The 21,199-nt window shown below is 42.1% G+C and overlaps 1 protein-coding gene across 2 annotated transcripts in view; it reads right to left on the reverse strand.

Annotated features, from left to right (window-relative positions):
* Nucleotides 1-1,209: 1,209 nt before the first annotated feature.
* Nucleotides 1,210-21,199, reverse strand: part of COPA (COPI coat complex subunit alpha) — a 53,115-nt gene continuing 33,125 nt past the window's right edge. Inside the window, exons 14-33 of one of the 2 annotated variants that reach the window (XM_003892913.3) lie at nucleotides 19,290-19,372; nucleotides 18,480-18,619; nucleotides 17,819-17,904; nucleotides 17,564-17,702; nucleotides 10,957-11,119; nucleotides 10,702-10,848; nucleotides 9,423-9,612; nucleotides 9,206-9,301; nucleotides 7,940-8,028; nucleotides 7,615-7,738; nucleotides 6,649-6,738; nucleotides 6,365-6,474; nucleotides 5,316-5,393; nucleotides 5,129-5,197; nucleotides 4,448-4,584; nucleotides 3,976-4,162; nucleotides 3,783-3,893; nucleotides 3,283-3,444; nucleotides 2,432-2,626; nucleotides 1,210-2,157 (exon numbers count right to left, since the gene is read on the reverse strand). In XM_003892913.3, coding sequence (XP_003892962.2) covers nucleotides 2,098-2,157; nucleotides 2,432-2,626; nucleotides 3,283-3,444; nucleotides 3,783-3,893; nucleotides 3,976-4,162; nucleotides 4,448-4,584; nucleotides 5,129-5,197; nucleotides 5,316-5,393; nucleotides 6,365-6,474; nucleotides 6,649-6,738; nucleotides 7,615-7,738; nucleotides 7,940-8,028; nucleotides 9,206-9,301; nucleotides 9,423-9,612; nucleotides 10,702-10,848; nucleotides 10,957-11,119; nucleotides 17,564-17,702; nucleotides 17,819-17,904; nucleotides 18,480-18,619; nucleotides 19,290-19,372 — 2,456 coding nt within the window. In that variant the 3' untranslated portion in view covers nucleotides 1,210-2,097. Of the gene's footprint in view, nucleotides 2,158-2,431; nucleotides 2,627-3,282; nucleotides 3,445-3,782; nucleotides 3,894-3,975; nucleotides 4,163-4,447; nucleotides 4,585-5,128; nucleotides 5,198-5,315; nucleotides 5,394-6,364; nucleotides 6,475-6,648; nucleotides 6,739-7,614; nucleotides 7,739-7,939; nucleotides 8,029-9,205; nucleotides 9,302-9,422; nucleotides 9,613-10,701; nucleotides 10,849-10,956; nucleotides 11,120-17,563; nucleotides 17,730-17,818; nucleotides 17,905-18,479; nucleotides 18,620-19,289; nucleotides 19,373-21,199 lie in introns of both variants that reach the window. The other variant, XM_003892914.3, reaches the window with a different exon arrangement.

Consider the following 21,199-nt stretch of genomic DNA (forward strand, 5'->3'; position numbering starts at 1 on the left):
CGAGGTCAGGAGATCGAGACCATCCTGGCTAACACGGTGAAACCCCGTCTCTACTAAAAATACAGAAAATTAGCTGGGCGTGGTGGCGGGTGCCTGGAGTCCCAGCTACTCGGGAGGCTGAGGTAGGAGAATGGTGTGAACCCGCGAGGCGGAACTTGCAGTGAGCCGAGATCGCGCCACTGCACTCCAGCCTGGGCGACAACAAAGCGAGACTCCGTCTCCAAAAAAAGAAAAATACAACGTATATAGTATGAAGAGAAGTAAAAAACAAAGTGAAGCTCCCTAATATATTGATATGAGAAAATACCAAAAATGTTAAATGAAAAAACAAAGGTACAAAATTGTTAAATAATATGGTTTCATTTGTGTATAAAGGGGGATAGAGAATGGCATAGTCATATCTGCTAGTATACACATAAAAAATTTCTGGAAGGATGTAAGCAAGCTGGTAACAGTGGTTACCTGCTTTGGGGAAGGTGATAGGAACTGGGTGCCTGATGAAAGGATGGAAAGATTTGTCACAGAATAGCTTTTTATATTTACTGATTTTTTAACTATATGCATTTTTTATTGAAAACATGAATTTAAAATGCAAAAAAGTACATATTTTAATCAAAGGCACAGTAACGTCTACCCAATTATTCTTAGCATATGACAAGCAAAATATTGTATTGTCAATGTAAAAATTTTATCATTGTAATATATATAATGTACTATTCTTGTATCTGTATATTACATGTAAAATATCTAGAACAGTGACAGGCACATGGCAGTTGCTCAATAAATATTGCTATAATCAGCAAGAGATAAAAGGCTGCAATCAAAAACAGAATAGGGGAGCTACTTGCTTTCTATCATTTTCACAGCAGTTTAGGTCCTCATATATATCCTATGAAAAATATGTGCTTCTTTTTTTGTTTTTTTGAGACAGACTCTCACTCTGTCGCCCAGGCTGGAGTGCGGTGGCGTGATCTCCGTTCACTGCAAGCTCTGCCTCCTGGGTTCAAGCAATCCTCTGCCTCAGCCTCCGGAGTGGCTGGGATTACAGGCAACCGCTGCCATGCTCGGCTAGCTTTTTTTTTTTTTCCCCCAATAGTGGATGTTTATTTTGTAATTAAAAATTATTACTGGAAGGAAGACATGTGCTTTGGTGGGGTACCTGCATGGGTGAACAAGAACATGAGAGTGTCCAAGAAATAAATGACCAAGTCAAGAAGCTCTCGTAGAGATTTATTTAGTGTGAGAAATATGAGAACAATAGTTGTAAAGAACAAATCAATAACCAGCAGTGTGCATTTTGGGAAACCAAATAACTTCTTCAAATTTCTGAGCACACAGAGGGTACCTGCCTGGGAATTTAAATGTCTAAGGAAAATGGGAGATGATTAAGAGTTGGTGTGGCCTAGTCACACCAACATGTATTTATTACATCCTGCTCCTTTCTAGTTGACAGGAAAGAAAGTTGCTGTGGGAAGAGAAGGGATAAATACTGAAGGGATTTACTAAATAAATGTCCATCACAGAGTTTTCCTTTTTTTTTTTTTTTTTTTTTTAAGACAGAGTCTTGCTCTGTCACCCAGGCTGGAGTGAAGTAGTATGTTCTCAGCTGACTGCAACCTCCACCTCCTAGGTTCAAGTGATTCTCATGCCTCAGCCTCCCAAGTAGCTGGGACTATAGGCGCATGCTACCATGCCAGGCTAATTTTTGTATTTTTATTAGAGACAGGGTTTGACCCTGTTGGTCAGGCAGGTCTCAAACTCCTGGCCTCAGATGATCTGCCCACCTCAGCCTCCCAAAGTGCTGGGATTACAGGCATGAGCCACTCCACCCAGCCCAGAGTTTTACTTGTTCCTTAGAATTAAGCTGGAAAGGCAGGGCCAATTATTAGAACAACTATAGTCAAGTTGAGAAGACCTCAAAAAAGTCAAGTTTAGACTTCAGATTTTTCCATAGAAGAGGAAAAGATACTAGGTTTTAGGGTAGAGAAAGCCAAATCCAAAGAGTAGTTGCAGGAGGAAGGTGCTGTTAGAAGGAGGATATAGAGACATTCTCTGGGAGGAACATATGGTGACTGACCCATGCACACAAAGGGGGCCTTAGCGAAACTGCAGAGGACTGATCCTTAAACCAATCACATCTTTGCCAATCTCTGTCACCTGTGGAAGAGCAAACAGAGGAATAAGTTAGAGATTTGTAAGGTTGAGAACTCTAGAAAACTTATTCCCTATACCCTCAATGGGCGTAGTAGACAGGTATTTGGGTGTTCGTCACTGACTAGCAAACAGCAGTGGGGAGATGCTCTAGCTTTCTCCAGTGTCACTGCCTCAGGGAGCAGGGGACAAGCACAAGAAGAAAAAAACCACCACCATGTTTCTTTCTTTTTCCCCTTCTCTCAATATCCTAGATACATTTATTGAGGACAGTACTTACTGTGGTGACCCTACAGATTTGACCTTTGAACTCAGGGGAATAGCAGGCCCCACTGAGTGGACACTTTTCCACTGGCTTTCCACGGTAGATGGGCCGATATGATGCAGCACAGATGTCAAAGGGGTTGTGCATGTCATAATTGAGCTGATAGGCATCTGCGGGATTCTTCTCACAGGCAGACAGGATTTTTCGGGTCTAGGAAAAGGAAGGAGTATTTTATTTAGGAGGATGGAAAGCTGCAGACAACACCTCAAAAGGATCCCATCACCATGGTTTGGTAGTTCCATTGATGTGAGATACAACTGTACTAGGTGAAAAGAGGTCCCAACCTCTGTACTGGATGTATGTGAAGGGTTAACAATCACCATTCCTATTGTATCAAACTTTCACCTCCTCAATACAAAAGTGGCTCCATAATCTAGACCCACATTCCTCCACTAACTCTGGAGATTATCAGGATCAGGTCCTAGAAAGGGTTAAAACAGACTTCCATCACCCAAAAAGAATGCATTTGGAGGACACAAGAAATGAGATGTGTATATGAAGCTTTGTGGTGGTTGTGATGGGATATCTGGAGCTTAAGGACAGGACTGGGGTTACTTTCAGGTGCAGTGGAGCTATTCTAGGTTGCACAGCACTCTTAGACAATTGTCATGTCTCAATAAACTACTAATTTTCCAGGAAAAAAGGAAGCACCAAGTCAGGAAGTAAACAGAAGGTAGCATTCTGTTGGCTCTTTTTGTTGAATGTTGTTATTTACTGCTTTGTTTCAGAGGCAAGGACCTTGGTCTGTTCCCTCCATGTAAGAGTTGATCTGGCTTCCCTATGGTCACTGAAGGAGCTCCATCTACCTGTTGCGCCACCTCAGGCTTGGGCCCGAGTTCTAGTAGGCGCCGAGCAAAGGTGGCAGCTGTCTTGAAGTTCTTGAGCTTGAAGAAGAGATTGAGGGCTGTACGCAGCACCAGGATCATGTGCACAGGCTGCAGGTTTGAGTGGGTGAAATAGGCTGCCATCTGGTGGACAGAAAGAAGAACACATGCCAGGTTGATGCTACACCTGGTAGAGGTCGTTTCTAAGCTGCTACACATGCATAGAAAACACAACACAACACAACACAACACAACACAACAGGATGGGTTATAAAGCAGAGAGGTCTTCTGCCTCCTAGGTATGGAGGACTGGTGAGATGAGGAAGTAGGGTGAAGAAATGCATCCTCCCCTCATAGAAATGAAGGGCCTAAATTTCTCTTCGTCCCCACTCAGATCTGGGTTTGAAATTAAAAGAATTCAAACCTAGTGAAGGGTGAAGGGAAGGACGTCTCTGTTGTACTCAGGGTCCTATAGATCTTACCTCACATATGCGCTTCTGCTGTTCTAGAGTCTCTTTGGGCAGCTTCTTCCTTTCTATCTCCATGGACAAACCCACAATGTACTCACGGCAAATGGTGATGAGCTGCTGGGCCTGTAGAGGGGGCAGAAGGTCAGGATACAGAGACAAGAATGTGGGAGTGCCCAGAACTGGGACAGTGGCTAGACCCTCTTACCTCTGCAATCTCTTGTTTGTTGTCCACAACAAGAAGTGGCACACTGAGAAGGATGGAACGGAATTTTTCCACAGCCTCCTCAAATTTGCCAACTGTGGTGAGCTGGTAGCACAGCTGCAACCGTTGGATGAGGTCATTAAGCTTCAGGCCCACAGCTGGTACACCATTCTTCAGCCCTGCATCCTTCCTGGAAAGGGAAAAGTAGGAAGAAGACAGGATAGTCAGTAGCCAACTAGGATCCAATTTCCTTTTCTGGCAAACATCCTCATAGCTACCCTCCTGTCTCCTGTCAAAGTAGCTGCTGTCAAAGACAGCAGATGTAAACCAAACCCCATAGAGTAACAAGCCAAAGATCTTTTTTTCTACTGGAAAACCCTAGCTCTGAAAGAATTCTGACTATGTCACTGAGGCTACCATCTGAAATATCGACCATAACTTGGAACAGATGAAAGCAAAGAGCGAAGAGCCTTACCAGTTGCGATTAGGATATCCATACATGGAGGGTAGGCAGGGCAGAGCCTGATAGGTTGTGCGGCCTCGGGCATATGTCTGTAGGAACAGTTGCTTGTAGGGGCCAAACTGGATTACCCCTACTTGGTCATGAAGGAGCTGGAACAGAAGGAAAGAAACAAGGATTTTGGCCCTGCTGCATAAAAAGCTACTTTTCCTTGGGCAAGGTAATTAACTTCTCTGTTCACGTTTCCTCTCCTCATCAGTAAAATACATTTAATTGTAAGACCTACCTCATTTAATAATACCTATTAAAGTGGTTAGGATAGTGCCTGGCACATAGTGAACATTAAATAAATGTTAGCGGTTATTGCAATGTTATCATTATTGTTGTTATTACAACAATACTGGCTTAGTGTTCAAAAGAGACCCCTGCTTGGGAAGGGGTACTTATCTCACTGATGTGAGCCAGAAAGCAAGCTATAAATGGGTGGAAGATGACTGAAGGATCTGCCCTAAAAGATTACTAGGCCAAGTGGAAGGCAGATAACAGAAAGTCAAGTGTACCTAACAAAGAGTTTTCATGAAAAATATACACCTTTGCCCTTGCGGGTAGGATAATTTCACTTGATTAAAATGAGTCAACCATCTCCCTGGGACCCTGGGCTAGGCACACTCAAGAGGAAAAGCCAAGGTTACTTACCCGCATGGCTGTTTCGAAAGAGCCTGCCAGGATGTGATCAACTGGAAGCTGAGAGTTATTACACCAGATCTAACAAGAAACAAGAAAACCCAAGCCAAGTGAAACTTTGTTCTTCTCTATTCTCCAACACCTGTTATACACTAATCGAGTATTAGCCACTCATCCCTGCTGGTTTCTTCCTGCTTACCTGAGTTGGACTTGTTCCCTTGGTTGGGGGCACAAAGAAACCATCTTCAGCCCCACCAGCTGCCCCAGGGGATATATCCTAGGGGAAAACCAAAAATTGAGTATTGAGTAATTTTTTTTTTTTGAGACAGGGTCACACTCTGTCACCTAGACTGGAGTACAGAGGCATGATCTCGGCATACTGCAACCTCTGCCTCCCATGCTCAAGCAATCCTCCAACCTCAGCCTCCCGAGTAGCTGGAACCACAGGCACAAGTCACCACACCTGGCTAATTTTTGTATTTTTTTTTGTAGAGATGGGGTTTTGCCATGTTGCCCAGGCTGTTCTCCAACTCCTGAGTTCAAGCGATCTGCCTGGCTCAGCCTCTCAAAGTGCTAGGATTACAGGCATGAGCCACCGTGCCCAGCCAAATTGAGTAATTTTTTAGGCCATTCAAGCACTTTGTTCTGTTGAATCTAGAACACAACCATTTACATTGTTCCCTGCCTCCACTGAGGAAGAGGGGTGATAGCTGTGGCAGAAGACTGCCAAAAGAGAAGCCACCTCACCAGTGACAAAATGACTTATCAAAAACTCCAGGTGCTGCCTTCTCATAAGCTGCTGCTGGAAGAACGCTGATTACCTCATTCTTCTTTCTTTCAATGGGAGTTAAGCATCAGATTAGAGATAAGTCCTACATCCTCTCCTCTTTGAGCATATCAGGACAGATGGAAGTGACAAGGCCACTAACTTTGACTCTCTCATGCTTCCTGCTTCTTTTACTTTTAAAAATAGAGACAGGGTCTTGATATGTTGCCCAGGCTGGCTGGTCTTGAACTCCTGGGCTCAAGCAATTGTCCTGCCTTAGCTTCCCAAAGTGCTGGGATTACAGGCATGAGCCACCGTGCCCAGCCATCTTCCTTCTTTCAAATGGGAGATAAGCATCAGATTAGGAGGGTCTAGTCCCCTTCCCTTCTGGAGACCTTAGGATAGTCGTGGGGGACAATAAGGCCTCTAGCTTCCACAGGGAGATATGGAGAGAACCTTCTAAGGGTACAAATTCCACATACCAGCTCAGGAGGGAGCTCCAGATCTTCTTCTACATCCCAGCCACCTCCTTCTTCCTGTCCCTTGCCAAGAGCATCATCCCCCAAACCTTCTGTAGCCTCCACAAACCCATCTGTAAGGAAAATTCAAGCTCAAAACAGATTTGGGCAGTGGCATAATCTTAGCCAAAGAAAGTAAAATCAATCCTAGTTGGTTTCATGGCCTGGAGGTCTGCAGATCTACCCACAACCCAGTCCCAATCCAAGGTGTCCATCGCCCCAGAACAGTCTTAAAACAGCACTTTTACCTTCATCCAATTGTAGCTCTGCATCCTCTCCCCAGCCCTCTGTACCAACAGTGTCAATGTCAATGTCAGCAGCCAGTGCTCCTCCCTTCCCTACAGAGGGAAGGAATAGAACGGAACTGGTTATAGTCCAGCAAGTCTGAGATATGGCCTTTTCTGCAGGCAGGTTAAATCCTTTCAAAAACAGGTGCCAAGCTTCTGCCTACTTATTACTTATTTTTGTGTATTATTTATTTTTGTGGTATATATGTTATGCTAACTTGCAGTAGGTTTCACAGAGGGAGGGAATAGAAGACAGATGGAAGGAACTGGCCTTCCTGCTACCAAAAACTGGCTCTTAAATAATTTGTACTTACCAGCCTTTGGCTACCACTCTTGAATTTCTTCCTGAGAGCTTTGCTAAGCTACCACCACTACAATATGTACAAGGCGTCAGGCATAGGGTAGATAGAGGAGGTGGAGGAAAGACCGGGGTTCAGCACAAAATGCTTAAGAGTCTGTTTAGGCTCTTACTCATGTGAAATAAACTAGGAGACCAAGAAAACAGGAGGAGGTTAAGGGTGGAAGTGGTGGAGGGTGGTAGCACACATCTGCCTATACCCACATACCGGAATTACAGGTACTTGAATTAGTACCTTTAAGATTGTGTCATGAATGATAAAATACTGAACAAAGAACATGACTACATATATAGTAAAACTTAAGAAAATATACCAAAATATTAACTGAAGTTATTGATGGTAGTAGAGGGATCCCTTGTTTTTCTCCCTATTTTCTAAATTTTCTTTAATGACCTGAAAATGCTATTTTAAGTTTTTATGACCGCACCATAAATGACTGGCATTTCAATACTCCATTAGGCTTCATGCAGAAAAAAAGGACAGATTAAACTAAATGCTAATGGTATTCTCTAGGACAGTTCTTCACAAAACAAACAACAAAAGTGGTATGGGAGAAGTAGGTACTTACCTTTGCTGGCAATGGTGCCTTCAAAAAATCCTTTGGATACGGTCAATAAAGGCCAATTGGTATCCAATGGCATGATAGGTGCAGGTGGCTGGAGCAGCTTGGCATTAGGGTCAATGTCTGGGATCTGAATAGTAGAAGAAAAGAGGCTAAAAACAAACAGCACTTGGAAGTCACATAAGGAAAGTTATGGAGCCTCCTTTGATGTCATTTGTTTCTCTGCCTCTCCTGATAACCAGGTGGGAGAGTGATATTCATAATTTTAAACTGTTCTAAGATCTTAGAGTTACTCCTGTAATAAGAGACAATCATGTAAATAAAGACTCACTGTCTCCTTCTCTGGGTCAAATGTTTCCTTTAGGCTCTCAGCTTCTTCATCTAAGCCATGGGTAGCAGCTGTGAGATAGGCCAGGGACTCTGTAGAGAAAACAGACTTTGTGGTATAGGTACATTTCCAAATGCATGTTGCTGGGGTAAGCAGCCTCTGAGATGGTCCCCACAGTGATCACTGACTCCTGGTATTCAAGTTGTTGCATAATACCCACCTCTTAAGTGTGGGCTGGATTTATTAACTAGCTTCTAATGGATAGAACATGGCAGATGTGATGGGATGTTACTTCCTAGATCTGGTTACAAAGATTGTGGCATCTATCTTGGGGTGCCCTCTTTTGCTCACTTGCTGTAAGGGAAACTAGCTACCACGTTACAAACTTCTTTGGAGAGGGCAACACGAAAAGAAAGTGACGTTTCTTAGACAACAGGGAGCAAGGACATGGGGGCTGTCAACAGCCATTGAGTGAGTGCAGAAGTAGATTCTCTCCCTGGTGAGTCTTCAGATATCTGCAGTCCTGGCCAACACTTTGACTGTAGCCTCACGAGAGACGCTGCTAAGCCATGCCACAAATTGTGAAATAATAAATGTTTGTTGTTTTAAACTACTAAATTGGGGGGTAATTTGTTACACAGCAACAGAGAACTAACTAGCTGCTTATCTTTGAGACCTATCCATCAGTGCTGAGAACCTTGGATATCCCTGACTCGTCTCTGTTACATCTTAAATCTAGTTACTGCAACAAATCATGTTGTTTCTACCTTCAAAATATATCCTGAATCTGACCAGTGCTCACCCCTCCACTAAGAGCACCTTGGTCCAAACCTCATCTTTCACCTTGTTTGTTCCCTAATGTATCTCAAATGCTAATACAATGCTTGGTATATAGTGGGTTCTCAAAAATATCCCTTGACTATATACATGAATAAATGAGTGAAACCTCCAAACTGAAAATAAAGAATAAAATTCTAATGGCATCCAACCATGTGCATTTACTAGGGTGTCTGCTCTAGGCCTTTTAAAATCTCCTATCTTCCTCATGAATAACTATTTTCCTAAGGGTGTTTGGCTGGACTGAATATTCTGGCTGCACCTCGCTTTGGCTTTGAATAAAATCTTCTAAGCACAGGAGGAGCATGTTGTCTCTCCTAAAAAAATGCACAATAAAGAGAAATCCCTCACCACTGTACACAAATTAACTCAACAAGAACAGAAAAATACTTCCTCAGACCCTGAAAAAGCTGGTAAGTCCCAGATACTTACTCTGCCCACAGTTCTTTAGGATCCGCACACGCTCTGACACATCACCCAGGTATAGGGCATTCTGATAGTGGCCACTCATGTCCTTTCTGATCTCAGCTGCACCAAGTAAGTAAGAGACACCAAGTTAGGTCTTTTCTTTTAAGTTCCCTTTCTCCTTTATTCACCTTCCTCCTTCCCCCAAGAACCCCTCTTCCCATCCTTAGTTTGAGGGCCTCACCAATCTTCATCATCTTGCGAAGTTTTTCTAAATTGCCAGTGATAAGATACAGGAAGGAAAGTTTGTCAAAGTTTTTGGTACGCTGATAGCACATTTCCACAATCTGGTGGTTTCCCTGTAGCAGGGCCACTTCTCCCAGCTTTTCCCAGCAGTTCTTGTCATCCAGTGCTTTGGCTGCTTCCAGAGCAATCTAAAGAATCCCCAGGGTTGTGTTAACAGGTTGAAGGACAATGTGACTCAAAACCAGGGACTCTGCAAAGCATCTGACTCTATATAAATTTCCCAAAGAATTTCTTATACTTTCACTTACTCCTAGCTTTTAGTCTAATTCCATTGAAAATTAGCCAGGCACAGTGGCTCGTGTCTGTAATCCCAGCACTTTGGGAGGCCAAGGCAGGCGGATCATGAGGTCAAGAGCTCAAGACCATCCTGGCCAACATGGTGAAACCCTGTCTCTACTAAAAATACAAAAAATTTGGCTGGGCATCATGGTGCGCGGCTGTAGTCCCAGCTACTCGGGAGGCTGAGGCAGGAGAATCGCTTGGACCCAGGAGGCGGATGTTGCAGTGAGCCAAGATCGCGCCATTGCACTCCAGCCTGGGCAATAAGAGCGAGACTCCTGTTTCAAAAAAAACAAAAGAAAAAAAAATCCAGTGAACACATAGAACCCCTTTAGATACAGGGATAGAAATAATCACATCACATTTATCCTCCTCCTCGGAAATTTACTTTTACAACAAAACCACCCAGCAGTTGCTGATTCCACAGAGCCAGTTCTTGCTTAGCTACCTTACTTCCTAACTGCCAGGTATGAAGATCCACAGGGGCTTTAGCAAAGACAGAAGAAATAATACTAGGAAGAAGTTCAGAACTGGAAAACGTTTTCCTAAGCCCTTTTCATCTTAGAAAGCAATGCCTATACATTCTAGGCCTCAGTGCTTAATAGGTACTCTTTCATCTAAGTAGCCAGTCAGCAAGATTAAGTGTCAAGGAAATAATAAGATTTTCAAATTCCATACCATCTTGCTTTTATCCTAGAAGTTACTAAATTCACACTAATTGAGGTTGACAAAAATAGAAATGCTGTGGGAGAAGCAGAGGCAGGTAAAAGTAGAGATGGGCAAAGAGCAACAGGAAGATGGCTCAATGTAACAACTAAAAAAATCCCAAATTTCATTATTCTGGCTAAAGAAGCAAGCCCAGAATAATGCCCTCCCAATGCCACTCTAATCCTCTCACCTCTAAGATAATATGGGGCTGATGACCATATTCCTCTCACCTCAATGTTTCCACACTCCAGTGCCAGACTAAAGCGAGTTTTCTCATCCTTGACAAAATGCAGTGCCACTTCAGGATAGCCCTTCTTCTGGAGGTAAGCAATAATAGACTGGCCTACTAGTTTGGCATTCCTCACCATGTGCAGTACCTAGACATTTGGGGTAGGGTTGGGCAAGAAGTAGACATCACTCACAGGAAAGAAAAAAAAAAGAGTGCTGCCTCTCTTAATACTCTAGTTTGCATCCTCACTTCGTACCTCATCATACTTTCTGTTGATCAGGGCCAGCTTGAATTTGAACTCAGTGGGATCAATGGTGAGTACCCGGGGACGACACTCCCTGTCTAGGCAGTATACATTGTTGCCCTTCACCCGTGTAACATAGATGGGTAAATCCAGAGTTCGAATGATCCCGTGGTCCCTAAGAACAGAGGGTAGATGGCACAACTTTCAGTAAGTGAGAGGGAAAATCCATCCTGTGAAGAAATGGAACACACCTAGGAAACGGTCTTTTGTCAAGTGCCATTTGAACAATGATATAGATGGGAAGTGATTCAAAAAAGAGCAGAACTAAATGCCAAATTTATCATATTCTTTCTATGATGGGGTAGATGGCATGATTTTTCTTTATATACTATTATCCTAGAAGATGAGTAACAGACATGGCTATAGGAATCAGACCTAACGGTTAAATCTTAAGTTCTTATATATAATCAGTAGGTGATTATGGACAGATAACTCCTTTATAAGCTATAATTGAAAGTAGAAGAGAGGTATATGTGAAGAGTTCTGACAAAGAAATAATAAAAAACAGAAAGTATATATATTTTTGAGATGGAGTCTTGCTCTGTCGCCCAGGCTGGAGTGCAGTGGCGCGATCTCGGCTCACTGCAAGCTCTGCCTCCTGTCACACCATTCTCCTGCCTCAGCCTCCCGAGTAGCTGGGACTCCAGGCGCCCGCCACCACTCCGGCTAATTTTTTGTATTTTTAGTAGAGACGGGGTTTCACCGTTTAGCCAGGATGGTCTTGATCTCCTGACCTGGTGATCCACCTGCCTTGGCCTCCCAAAGTGCTGGGATTACAGGCGTATTTTGAACTCAATAATAATAAATAGATTGCAAATTGAAGTTTGTCAATATAGCTAACGCAATACTTGACAATTTATAGACTGTATTAAAAGAAATACTAAAAATTATTGGGTTCTACATGTATATATTAGGAGAAACTAAAAATTAACAAGCACTCATCTCAAAAATGTTACTGTTCTTTTTAAACCAAAGAAAGTACGTAGAAGAAAATAATAAAGCCAATAGTAGAAATTAAATAGAAAACAAAAATACAATAGAGAAATTCAATAAAGGCAAAACTTGAATAAAATTGATAACCCTCTCATGAGGGTAATTCAGAGAAAAGAAAATAGTATGAATGAAAAAGGGGATATCACTACAGATCTTGCAGAATAAAGATGTAACTTTTTAAGAGAATCAAACTGGCCAGGCACAGTGGCTCATATCTGTAATCCCAGCACTTTGGGAGGCCGAGGTGGGTAGATCACATGAGGCCAGGAGTTCAAGACCAGCCTGGCCAACATGGTGAAACCCCGTCTCTACTAAACATACAAAAATTAGCCAGGCGTGGTGGTGCATGTCCGTAATCCCAGTTACTCAAGAGGCTGAGTCAGAAGAATCACTTGAACCCAGGAGACGGAGGTTGAAGTGAGCCGAGGTCGCACCACTGCACTCCAGCCTGGGTAACAAAGTAAGACTCCAACTCAAAATAAATAAATACATAGATAGAGAGATAGATAGATAGATAGATAGATAGATAGATAGATAGATAGATAGATGGATGAACAGATAGATACGTAGATAGATAGATAGATAGATAGACAGATGGATAGATAGATAGATAGGCAGATCAAAGGATCAAACTCCTAAAAAATAACATTTGCCAAAGCTGACTCAAAAATAAATAGAAAACACCTACAGTCCTGTAATAGCTAAATAAACTGAATCAAATTTTAAAAATCCTCCCACACAGAAAGTCCTATGTCCATATGACTTCAAGGGCAAATTCTAACCAATATTCAAGGACGAATTAATTTCAATCTTATGCAAACTCATTGAGGGAACAGAAAAAGATACATTATTTGCTTACTTTATGAAATTCACACAACCTTGATACTAAAACCTAACAAGGACAGAAAGAAAAGGGAAAATTACAGGTAATCTCACTTATAAATATGTGAAAACATCAGCAAAATATTAGCAACCTAAAGCTAGCAATATTTGAAAAGGGTAAAAATATCAAGACCAAGTTAGGTTTATATCAGGAATATAATGTTGATTTAACATAAAAAATCAGCTGGGCACAGTGGCTCATGCCTGTAATCCCGGCACTTTGGGAGGCTGAGGCAGGCGGATCACCTGAGGTCAGGAGTTCACGACCAACCTGACCAACATGGCGAAACCTCGTCTCTATTAAAAATTCAAAATTAGCCAGGCATAATTGCTCACGCCTATAATCCCAGCTACCTGGGAGACTGACACAAAAGAATTGCTTGAACCCGGGAGGTGGAGGTTGCAGTAGCTGAGATCATGCCATTGTACTGTAGCCTGGAGTGAGACTCTGTCTCAAAAAAAAATAAAAAATAAAAAATAAATCAATTTAATTCACTACATTAATCAATGAAAGGAGGAAAATTGTATGACTACCTCAATGCAGACTGAGCATCCCAAACAGGAAATCTGAAATGCTCCAAAATCCAAAAGTGAGCACTGAAATGACACTCAAAGGAAATGTTCATTGGAGCAGTTTGAACTTCAGATTTTTGGATGTGGGATGTTCAATCAGTAACGCAAACACTCCAAAATCAGAAAAAAATCGGAAATATAAAATACTTCTGGTTTCAAGCATGTCAGGTAAGAGATACTCAACCTGTATATGCAGAAAAGTTATCTAATAAAATTTAACATTTGGACCAGGCATGGTGGCTCATGCCTGTAATCTCAGCACTCTGGGAGGCCACGGCAGGCCGACTGCTTGAGCCCAGGAGTTCAAGACCAGACTGAGCAACACGATGAAACCCCATCACTACAAAAAATACAAAAATGAGCTGGGCATGGTGGCATATGCCTGTAGTCCCAGCTACTTGGGAGGCTGAGCTGGGAGGATAACTTGAGCCCAGGAGGCAGAGGTTGCAGTGAGCCAAGATTATGCCACTACACAATGGGCAACAGAGTGAGACTCTCTGCCAAAAATAAATAGTTAAATTACATTAAATTAATAAATATATATAAATAAATAAATTCAACATTCATTCAAGGTAAAAAAAAAAAAAAAAAAAACTCTTAGCAAAAAGAAATAGCAAAATTCCTTCACAGAAAAGGGATATACATTTAAAAAATCTACTGTAAGCTCACATAATTCTAAGACACTGAAAGTTCGCCCTTTAAGTTAGGAATAAGACAAGAATGTTTGCTGTCATTATGTTAACTCAACATTGCTGGAGATCCTAGTCAGTGCAGTAAGACAAGAAAAATATAGTAATATGTAAGTACTTGAAAGAGAAACTAAATTGTCATTACCCACAGATACTATGATTATTTGTAAAGGAAATATAAATCCTAGAATTGATAAGAGTCTAGCAAGATTCCTTCATTTAAATTGAATTAACTATATTTCTAAATATCAACAAAATTAGAAAATTAAAATTTTAAATAGATATCCATTTACAAACAGAATTTTAAAACCGTCAAGTGTCTAATAAATCTAACCAAAGAAATGCAAGATCTCTATAGAGAAAACTATAAAGCTTTATTGAAGGATGTTTCAGAAGACCTAAATGAAGAGCTGCTATACCAAGTTCACAGATTAGGAAATTGAACACTGTAAGGACTGTAAAGATGGTGGTTATCCCCCAACTGATATAGAGATTCAATGCAATTCCAAACAAAATGACAAATGTTTTTGTGTGGAATTTCACGTTACTTTTTTTTTTTTTTGAGACGGAGTCTTGTTCTGTCACCCAGGCTGGAGTGCAGTGGCGCGATCTCAGTTCACTGCAACCTCAGCCTCCCAGGTTCACGCCATTCTCCTGCCTCAGCCTCCCAAGTAGCTGGGACTACAGGTGCCTGCCACCACGCCCAGCTAATTTTCTGTATTTTTAGTAGAGACGGGGTTTCACCGTGTTAGCCAGGATGGTCTTGATCTCCTCACCTCGTGATCCGCCCACCTCGGCCTCCCAACGTGCTGGGAGTACAGGCTTGAGCCACAGTGCCCGGCCAAGAATTTCACAAGTTACTTTAAAAACTTATGTGAAGGGCTGAGCCTGGTGGCTGACGCCTGTAATCCCAGCACTTTGGTAAGCCACTGTGGGAGGATGGCTTGAGGTCAGGAGTTTGAGACCAGCCTGGCCAATATGGTGAAACCCCATCTCTACTCAAAATACAAATATTAGCTGGGTGTGGTGGCATGCGCATATAAGGCAGGAGAATCTGGGGAGGTAGGAGAATCACTTGAATCTGGGAGGCAGAGGTTGCAGTGAGCCAAGATTACGCCACTGTACTCCAGCCTGGGCAACAGAGCGAGACTCCATCTCAAAACAACAACAACAACAACGACAACAAAACTTATGTGAAAAGGCATAATTTCCTTGAAAATACCCTAACAACTTTTAAAAAATAAACAAAATAGGATCAGAGTAAGTGTTGTACCAGATGTGAAGATTTATCATAAAGCTACATTATTTAAGACAGTGTGGAATTAGAGCGGAGATAGACCACAGATCCTTGCATTTTGAAAACATGATTTATGTATGACAAAGATGAGACTGCAGAACAATGGAGAAAGAGTGGTCTTTTCAATAATGCTGCTGAGCAATTGAGTGTCCTTATGGAAAAAGTGGGATTAAGCTTTCTATACCTCACAGCATACATAACAATCAATGTCAGGTAGATTATAGACCTAGATATAAAAAGCAAAGTTACAATGTTTTTACAAAAGAATACAGAAGAATAGTTTTATGATTTGGGAGTCAATAAAGATCTTTAAAATAGGATGAAACCTAATATCCATAAAAAATAAAGATTCATAAACTTAACTACGTTTTAAGACTGTCTGTTCATTAAAGGATACCATAGGGAAAATCAGAAGACATGCTACAAAAGGGGAGATACTGATATTTGCAACATGTAGCCCTGACAAAGGACAGACATCCAAAAAAGAAAGATAATGTAAGACAGATTAAAGATTTGAACAGAATTCATATGAGGAAATCCTACTGGATGGCCAGATGAAAAGGTGCTCAATCTCACTAGGAAACAGAGAACAGCAAAACAAAATTACAAGGAGATACCATTACACATCCATCAGATGGACAAAAATAAGTCTCACCAAAACCCAGTGTTGGTCAAGAAGGCAAGAAAGGAAATTTTTTCTTTCTTTCTTTTGAGACAGGGTTTCGCTCTTGTTGCCCAGGCTGGGGTGCAAGGGCACGATCATGGCTCACTGCAACCTTTGCCTCCTGGGTTCAAGTGATTCTCCTGCCTCAGCATCTGGAGTAGCTGGGATTATAGGCACCCACCACCACGCCCAGCTAATTTTTTTGTATTTTTAGTAGAGACAGGGTTTCTCCATGTTGGTCGGGCTGGTCTTGAACTCCTGACCTCTGGTGATCTGCCCGCCTCAGCCTCCCAAAGTGCTGGGACACAGGAGTGAGCCACCGCGCCCGGCCCAAAAGGAAATTTTTATACCAAGCTGGGGGGCATGCAAATTGGTACAGCCACTTTGAAAAGCAGTTTCACAGCTGGGCACGGTGGCTCACAGCTGGGTGCGGTGGCTCACACCTGTAATCCCAGCACTTTGGGAGGCCAAGGCGGGCCCAGATCACAGGGTCAAGAGTTCAAGACCAGCCTGGTCAACATGGTGAAACCCCGTCTCTACTGAAAATACAAAAATTAGCTGGGCGTGGTGGTGCGTGCCTATAATCCCAGCTACTTGGGAGGCTGAGGTAGGATAATCACTTGAATGCAGGAGGCGGAGGTTGCAGTGAGCCGAGATCACACTACTGCACTCCAGCCTGGGCGAGATTCCACTTCAGAAAAAAAAAGAAAAGCAGTTTCACATTGCCTAATAAATGTGAAGATATGCATACTCTATGGCCTAGCAATTCTACTCCGAGGATACACTCTAGAGAAATGTATGTACATGTACACCAGAAAACAGGTAAAAGAATGTTAAGCATTGTTCACACAAGCCAAAAACTAGAATTCACTCAAATATTCCTTAAAAGAGTAGAACTGACAAACTGTGGTATAATCATATTATACAAAAATGAAAATAATTACATTGGAGCTACAAGATGGATGAATCTTACAAAATATTGAGCAAAATATGAAAAAATATATTCAGTATGGTTTCATTTATATGAAGGCAAAACCAGGCAAAACTAAATCATACCAAGAAACACAGGGCAGTAAAATTATAAAGAAAAGCAAGGAAGAAATTAACTGTAAAAACTAGAATGTTATTTTTGGTGGAAACAGGGTGGGTTGTGACCACATGGCGAAGGGCTTCTGGGGTGCCAGCACTGTTCTGTTTTTTGACTTGGGTGGTAGTTATGTTGATGTTCACTACATAACTTGTTATTCTATATATTTTTTTATGTAATTGTCTACATTTGTTTCAGAGTTCTCAATTTTTAAAAAGTTGAAAAAAGAATGTTCTGATGCCCTTTGCACATATATGCCAGGTAAGACTTTTCCATGAAGGAAGTTCACTGAGGACTTCAGTTACATCTCAAGACAGGACAGTGATTTCAGGAAGCTGCCTTCTCCCATTCTGTATCCCAGATAATTAACTTACCCAGTGGTGACAGCATATTTGATGTGGTTGCTTGTGGTATAGATAAATACCCCACTCTCATCCCAGGCCCCACTCTTGACACGAATGTTCTCATGAATGTTACATAAAGCATCCAGTTTGCGGTTACAGATCACAATGGCTGTAAGAGGCAAAGGGCATGAGTGTTCTGTTGGATAGGGTAAGTGCCGTAGACTGGCAGGAATGGGGGTGGGAGGGACTGGTCTCTAAATCAGGGTGGATATAATGAAGACTCACCATGTTTGGCTAGTAGTGCTACATGTGACATGTCTGCTGACCAGATAACATATTTCACTTTAGAAATCTTCACAGATGCCAGAGTCCTGAGATAGACAGAGATGTGCAAACATGAATGGATCTATTTCCCTTATCTCAGGCTATGATCTACATCAACTGCACCCTCTAATTAATGTAAACCCCAATTTCTTAATGCAATACTAATTACACAAAATAATGTAATTTCTACATAGTAGCTCAGTGACTTAAACATTTTGGCTCACACTGTGCACTTTCCCCCTCCTCAACCCCCCTCTCCCTCATTTCCTTGTATTGTTAGGGAATCTGTGTATGTCTATTTTCACCACTGGACTGTAAGCTCCTTTAAATATAGGAACTATGTTATTAATCTGTGTCTCTCTCGTTCTAAGCCCTGAGAACACGCTTTGTTCAGGTAAGTACTGTAAAAACAGATAAATAACCAAGACTCTCGCTGTAATGCTAGTGTGGATGTGCAGGATGGAGAGTGATCACAGAAAGGAAAAGTTACTACAAAGAGTCTTGGGAGCACAAGAAGTGGCCAAGCAACAAGACAAACTCACTTGGGGAAAAAGGTTCCCACTAAAGATGTCCACTCTCCCCAACTACATGGCTGTTTGCTTAGGGGCACCTGATATGTTACCGCTTCTGCTGTACGTCAAAGAGTGTGATAGAGTCCGCATCTCGAAGCAGGAGATTGCCTGTGCCAGCATAGAAGATCTCATCACAGTTGGGCACCTGTACCTTTTTGGTGATCTCATTCTTCAGATTCTTGATCAGAAGCTGCAATAAGTATTAAAGATGGGGTTAAGAGAAGAAGTGTGTATAGATGATGATGGCAACTGATGATGTCTCTCAGCAATTGTTCCTTAGCGTCAATTAACAAGTATTTTTTGTCCTGTCCATGTCAATGACCACTGCAGACAGACCACGCCAACCAAGATCTTCTCTAAGGTCTTTAATACATATTTTTTCTCCTCCAACTAAAACATTCTGAGAAGTCCCAACTAAAGTCTGAATTCCTCAATGAACAACAGAGAGAAAACAGTGTTTCTGGGGCTTAAATTTTGTTAAATATTTTCTTCAGCGTGCTTTATCTTGTGCTGGACCTATTACATTTCAAATAACAATGGAGACAGCAGAACAAGGAGGGAAATTTCCTCATCCAGCCCATTCACTTCAGATTTGATGCATTTTGGGCTCCTGTAGCCAACAGTGACTTTAGCTTGGTTCTTAAACCCAGAGCCACCGCAATCATCAACCCAATCAAATCAGTTTTAATGCCTTTCCCCCAAGAGGGTTTAGTGTAGGGCTACAGACAGAGGTATAGCCAATACATGAGAATCACGGCTGCTCGGGGGAGAATAGAAAAAACAATGGTCTTTATTTTGCAATACACAGGCCGCTGCCACCACACTCCCCAAATTAGTTTCCGCTTTTAGTCTTAACTCACCGAATGCATCCGATCTAGGACAGCAAACCGATTTCGAGCGACCCAAACGGCTGTCAGGCCTGAGGATCGTTTCCCTTCAGGCGCTGAGAAGAACAAAACCAAAGGGTGGGAGCATGTGGTGAGTCACTGGCAGGTGACATAGTCGGGTGCCATGGAGCTGCCAGTCTTGCTGGATGCCATCTTGGCTTTGCCAGTTGAGCTGCTTCCTAACTAATTCAGCCATAACCTGGGGCTATTATTGAGTGACTTTTCCCCACCAGTCCCCTCCAAACACCAACCACCACCCCTGCCAAGGCTCTTTTCTCTAGGCCAAGTGGTTGCATTTCAGCCAACATCATGTACTGGCAGAAGGGCCGCCCATCTTGGGAGACAGCACACTCCATCAAGCTAACGAGCAGGGCCTCCCTGGCCAAGCCGCAGCAAAGCAAGCCTGTGTCATAGGACCCCCTCCCCAGGATGCAGCTGCTCTGCTGCTTTTAACATGCAAATGCTGACTTCCTAGTAGGGCAGGGTGGGGCAGAGCACTCCCAACTAAATCTTGACAGGAGAGCTTGGTGCTGGGTGGTATTTAGAACCAAGCTGTTGCTCTGTAAATGTCAACTGACCATTCTTATCAACTTGAGGAGAGTTAAAAAATGTTTCTCAGTTCAGTGGCTTATTAGAATTTTGAAATGGACACTCCATTCTCTGGGAAACTTGTAGAAGAATAAACAGAAGGGTGCATCAAAATACTCTTTTACCTATTAGACCAGCAGAAAACTGGAGAGAACATGTTGGCCAGTCTTGCCCCTGGCATCTGGAGGGCAGGCAATTTATGAAACTAATTATTATCAAAAATAACACTCCCATTTTCCAGGGGCCAGGAATCTGCATTATTCAAGCCTATCATTGTTGCCCACCATTGGGCTGCTCCTTTATTATTATCTCCCTCAAAAAATGAAGTACAGAAAATAAAAGTGGTAATAAAACAAAACAAAATATTTTAAATTCTATTAATTGTAAACACAGATGGGAAAAAAAAAAAAAGCAAAGGGCTGAGTTGGGAGGTACCAAACCATAAGATTTAGTCAGAAATGGCTTAACTAATTTATAAGGGAGAATTTGACTTATGGATACCAAATACAAATATATTTTCTTTCTCTCACTATGAACACATTTAAAAGAGAGGAGATAGATTAGCAACAATAATAACCCAGTGGCACCCAGCTAGTAAATTATTTCTCAGGAAACTGTTGATGGGGTCTAAAATATCATGAAAGTATGCCAGTAAGAGTGGGGATCTGCAGAATAAATCTCTGATCTGGTACTAGCTATAAACCCGCTGGAGGAAGTGCACTGAAAGGACCATAGGCAATAGTCAAATCCATTCTGAGAATGTTTTGTCAGCAAGTTCTAATCACAAGGACGTCAACAAGGGATGGTGGTGATGGAAGAGGTAGGCAGGAGTCTCAGCTGGATCCTGGGATCCCAAGTGGGGTGTGGGGCTGTTAGCAGCCTCATCTTTTTGACACGCAAAAGGAAGCAAATCGAATCTGGATGTGGATGGGAGAGTATAAATCCCTAGTCCCAGGATGAGGCATTGTAAGATTGGAACCACATTTTTAAATAAATGAAACTACCAGGGTGAAAGTCGTATCAACTGACAATAAACTAGGATAACATGCTGTGCTGAAAGAGAAAATGGAGAGTTTCTAATAACCAAATTATAAAATATATATATCTAGCTGGGGTAATAAAATGGAGGAGGAACATGAATATTTCACACCATGGTCGCCACTGATGCAACTGTCAGCAGCACCTGCCAACAGACATGAGTGATGTGGCCATGGCTTGCGGATGGAATGTGAAAAACTTGAAGAGGAGTTATGATGCGGGTGAGGAGAGCCGGAAGCAGAGTGGGTTAGACAAAA

This window comes from Papio anubis, chromosome 1 (assembly GCF_008728515.1).
Source record: "Papio anubis isolate 15944 chromosome 1, Panubis1.0, whole genome shotgun sequence".
NCBI lineage: Eukaryota > Metazoa > Chordata > Mammalia > Primates > Cercopithecidae > Papio > Papio anubis.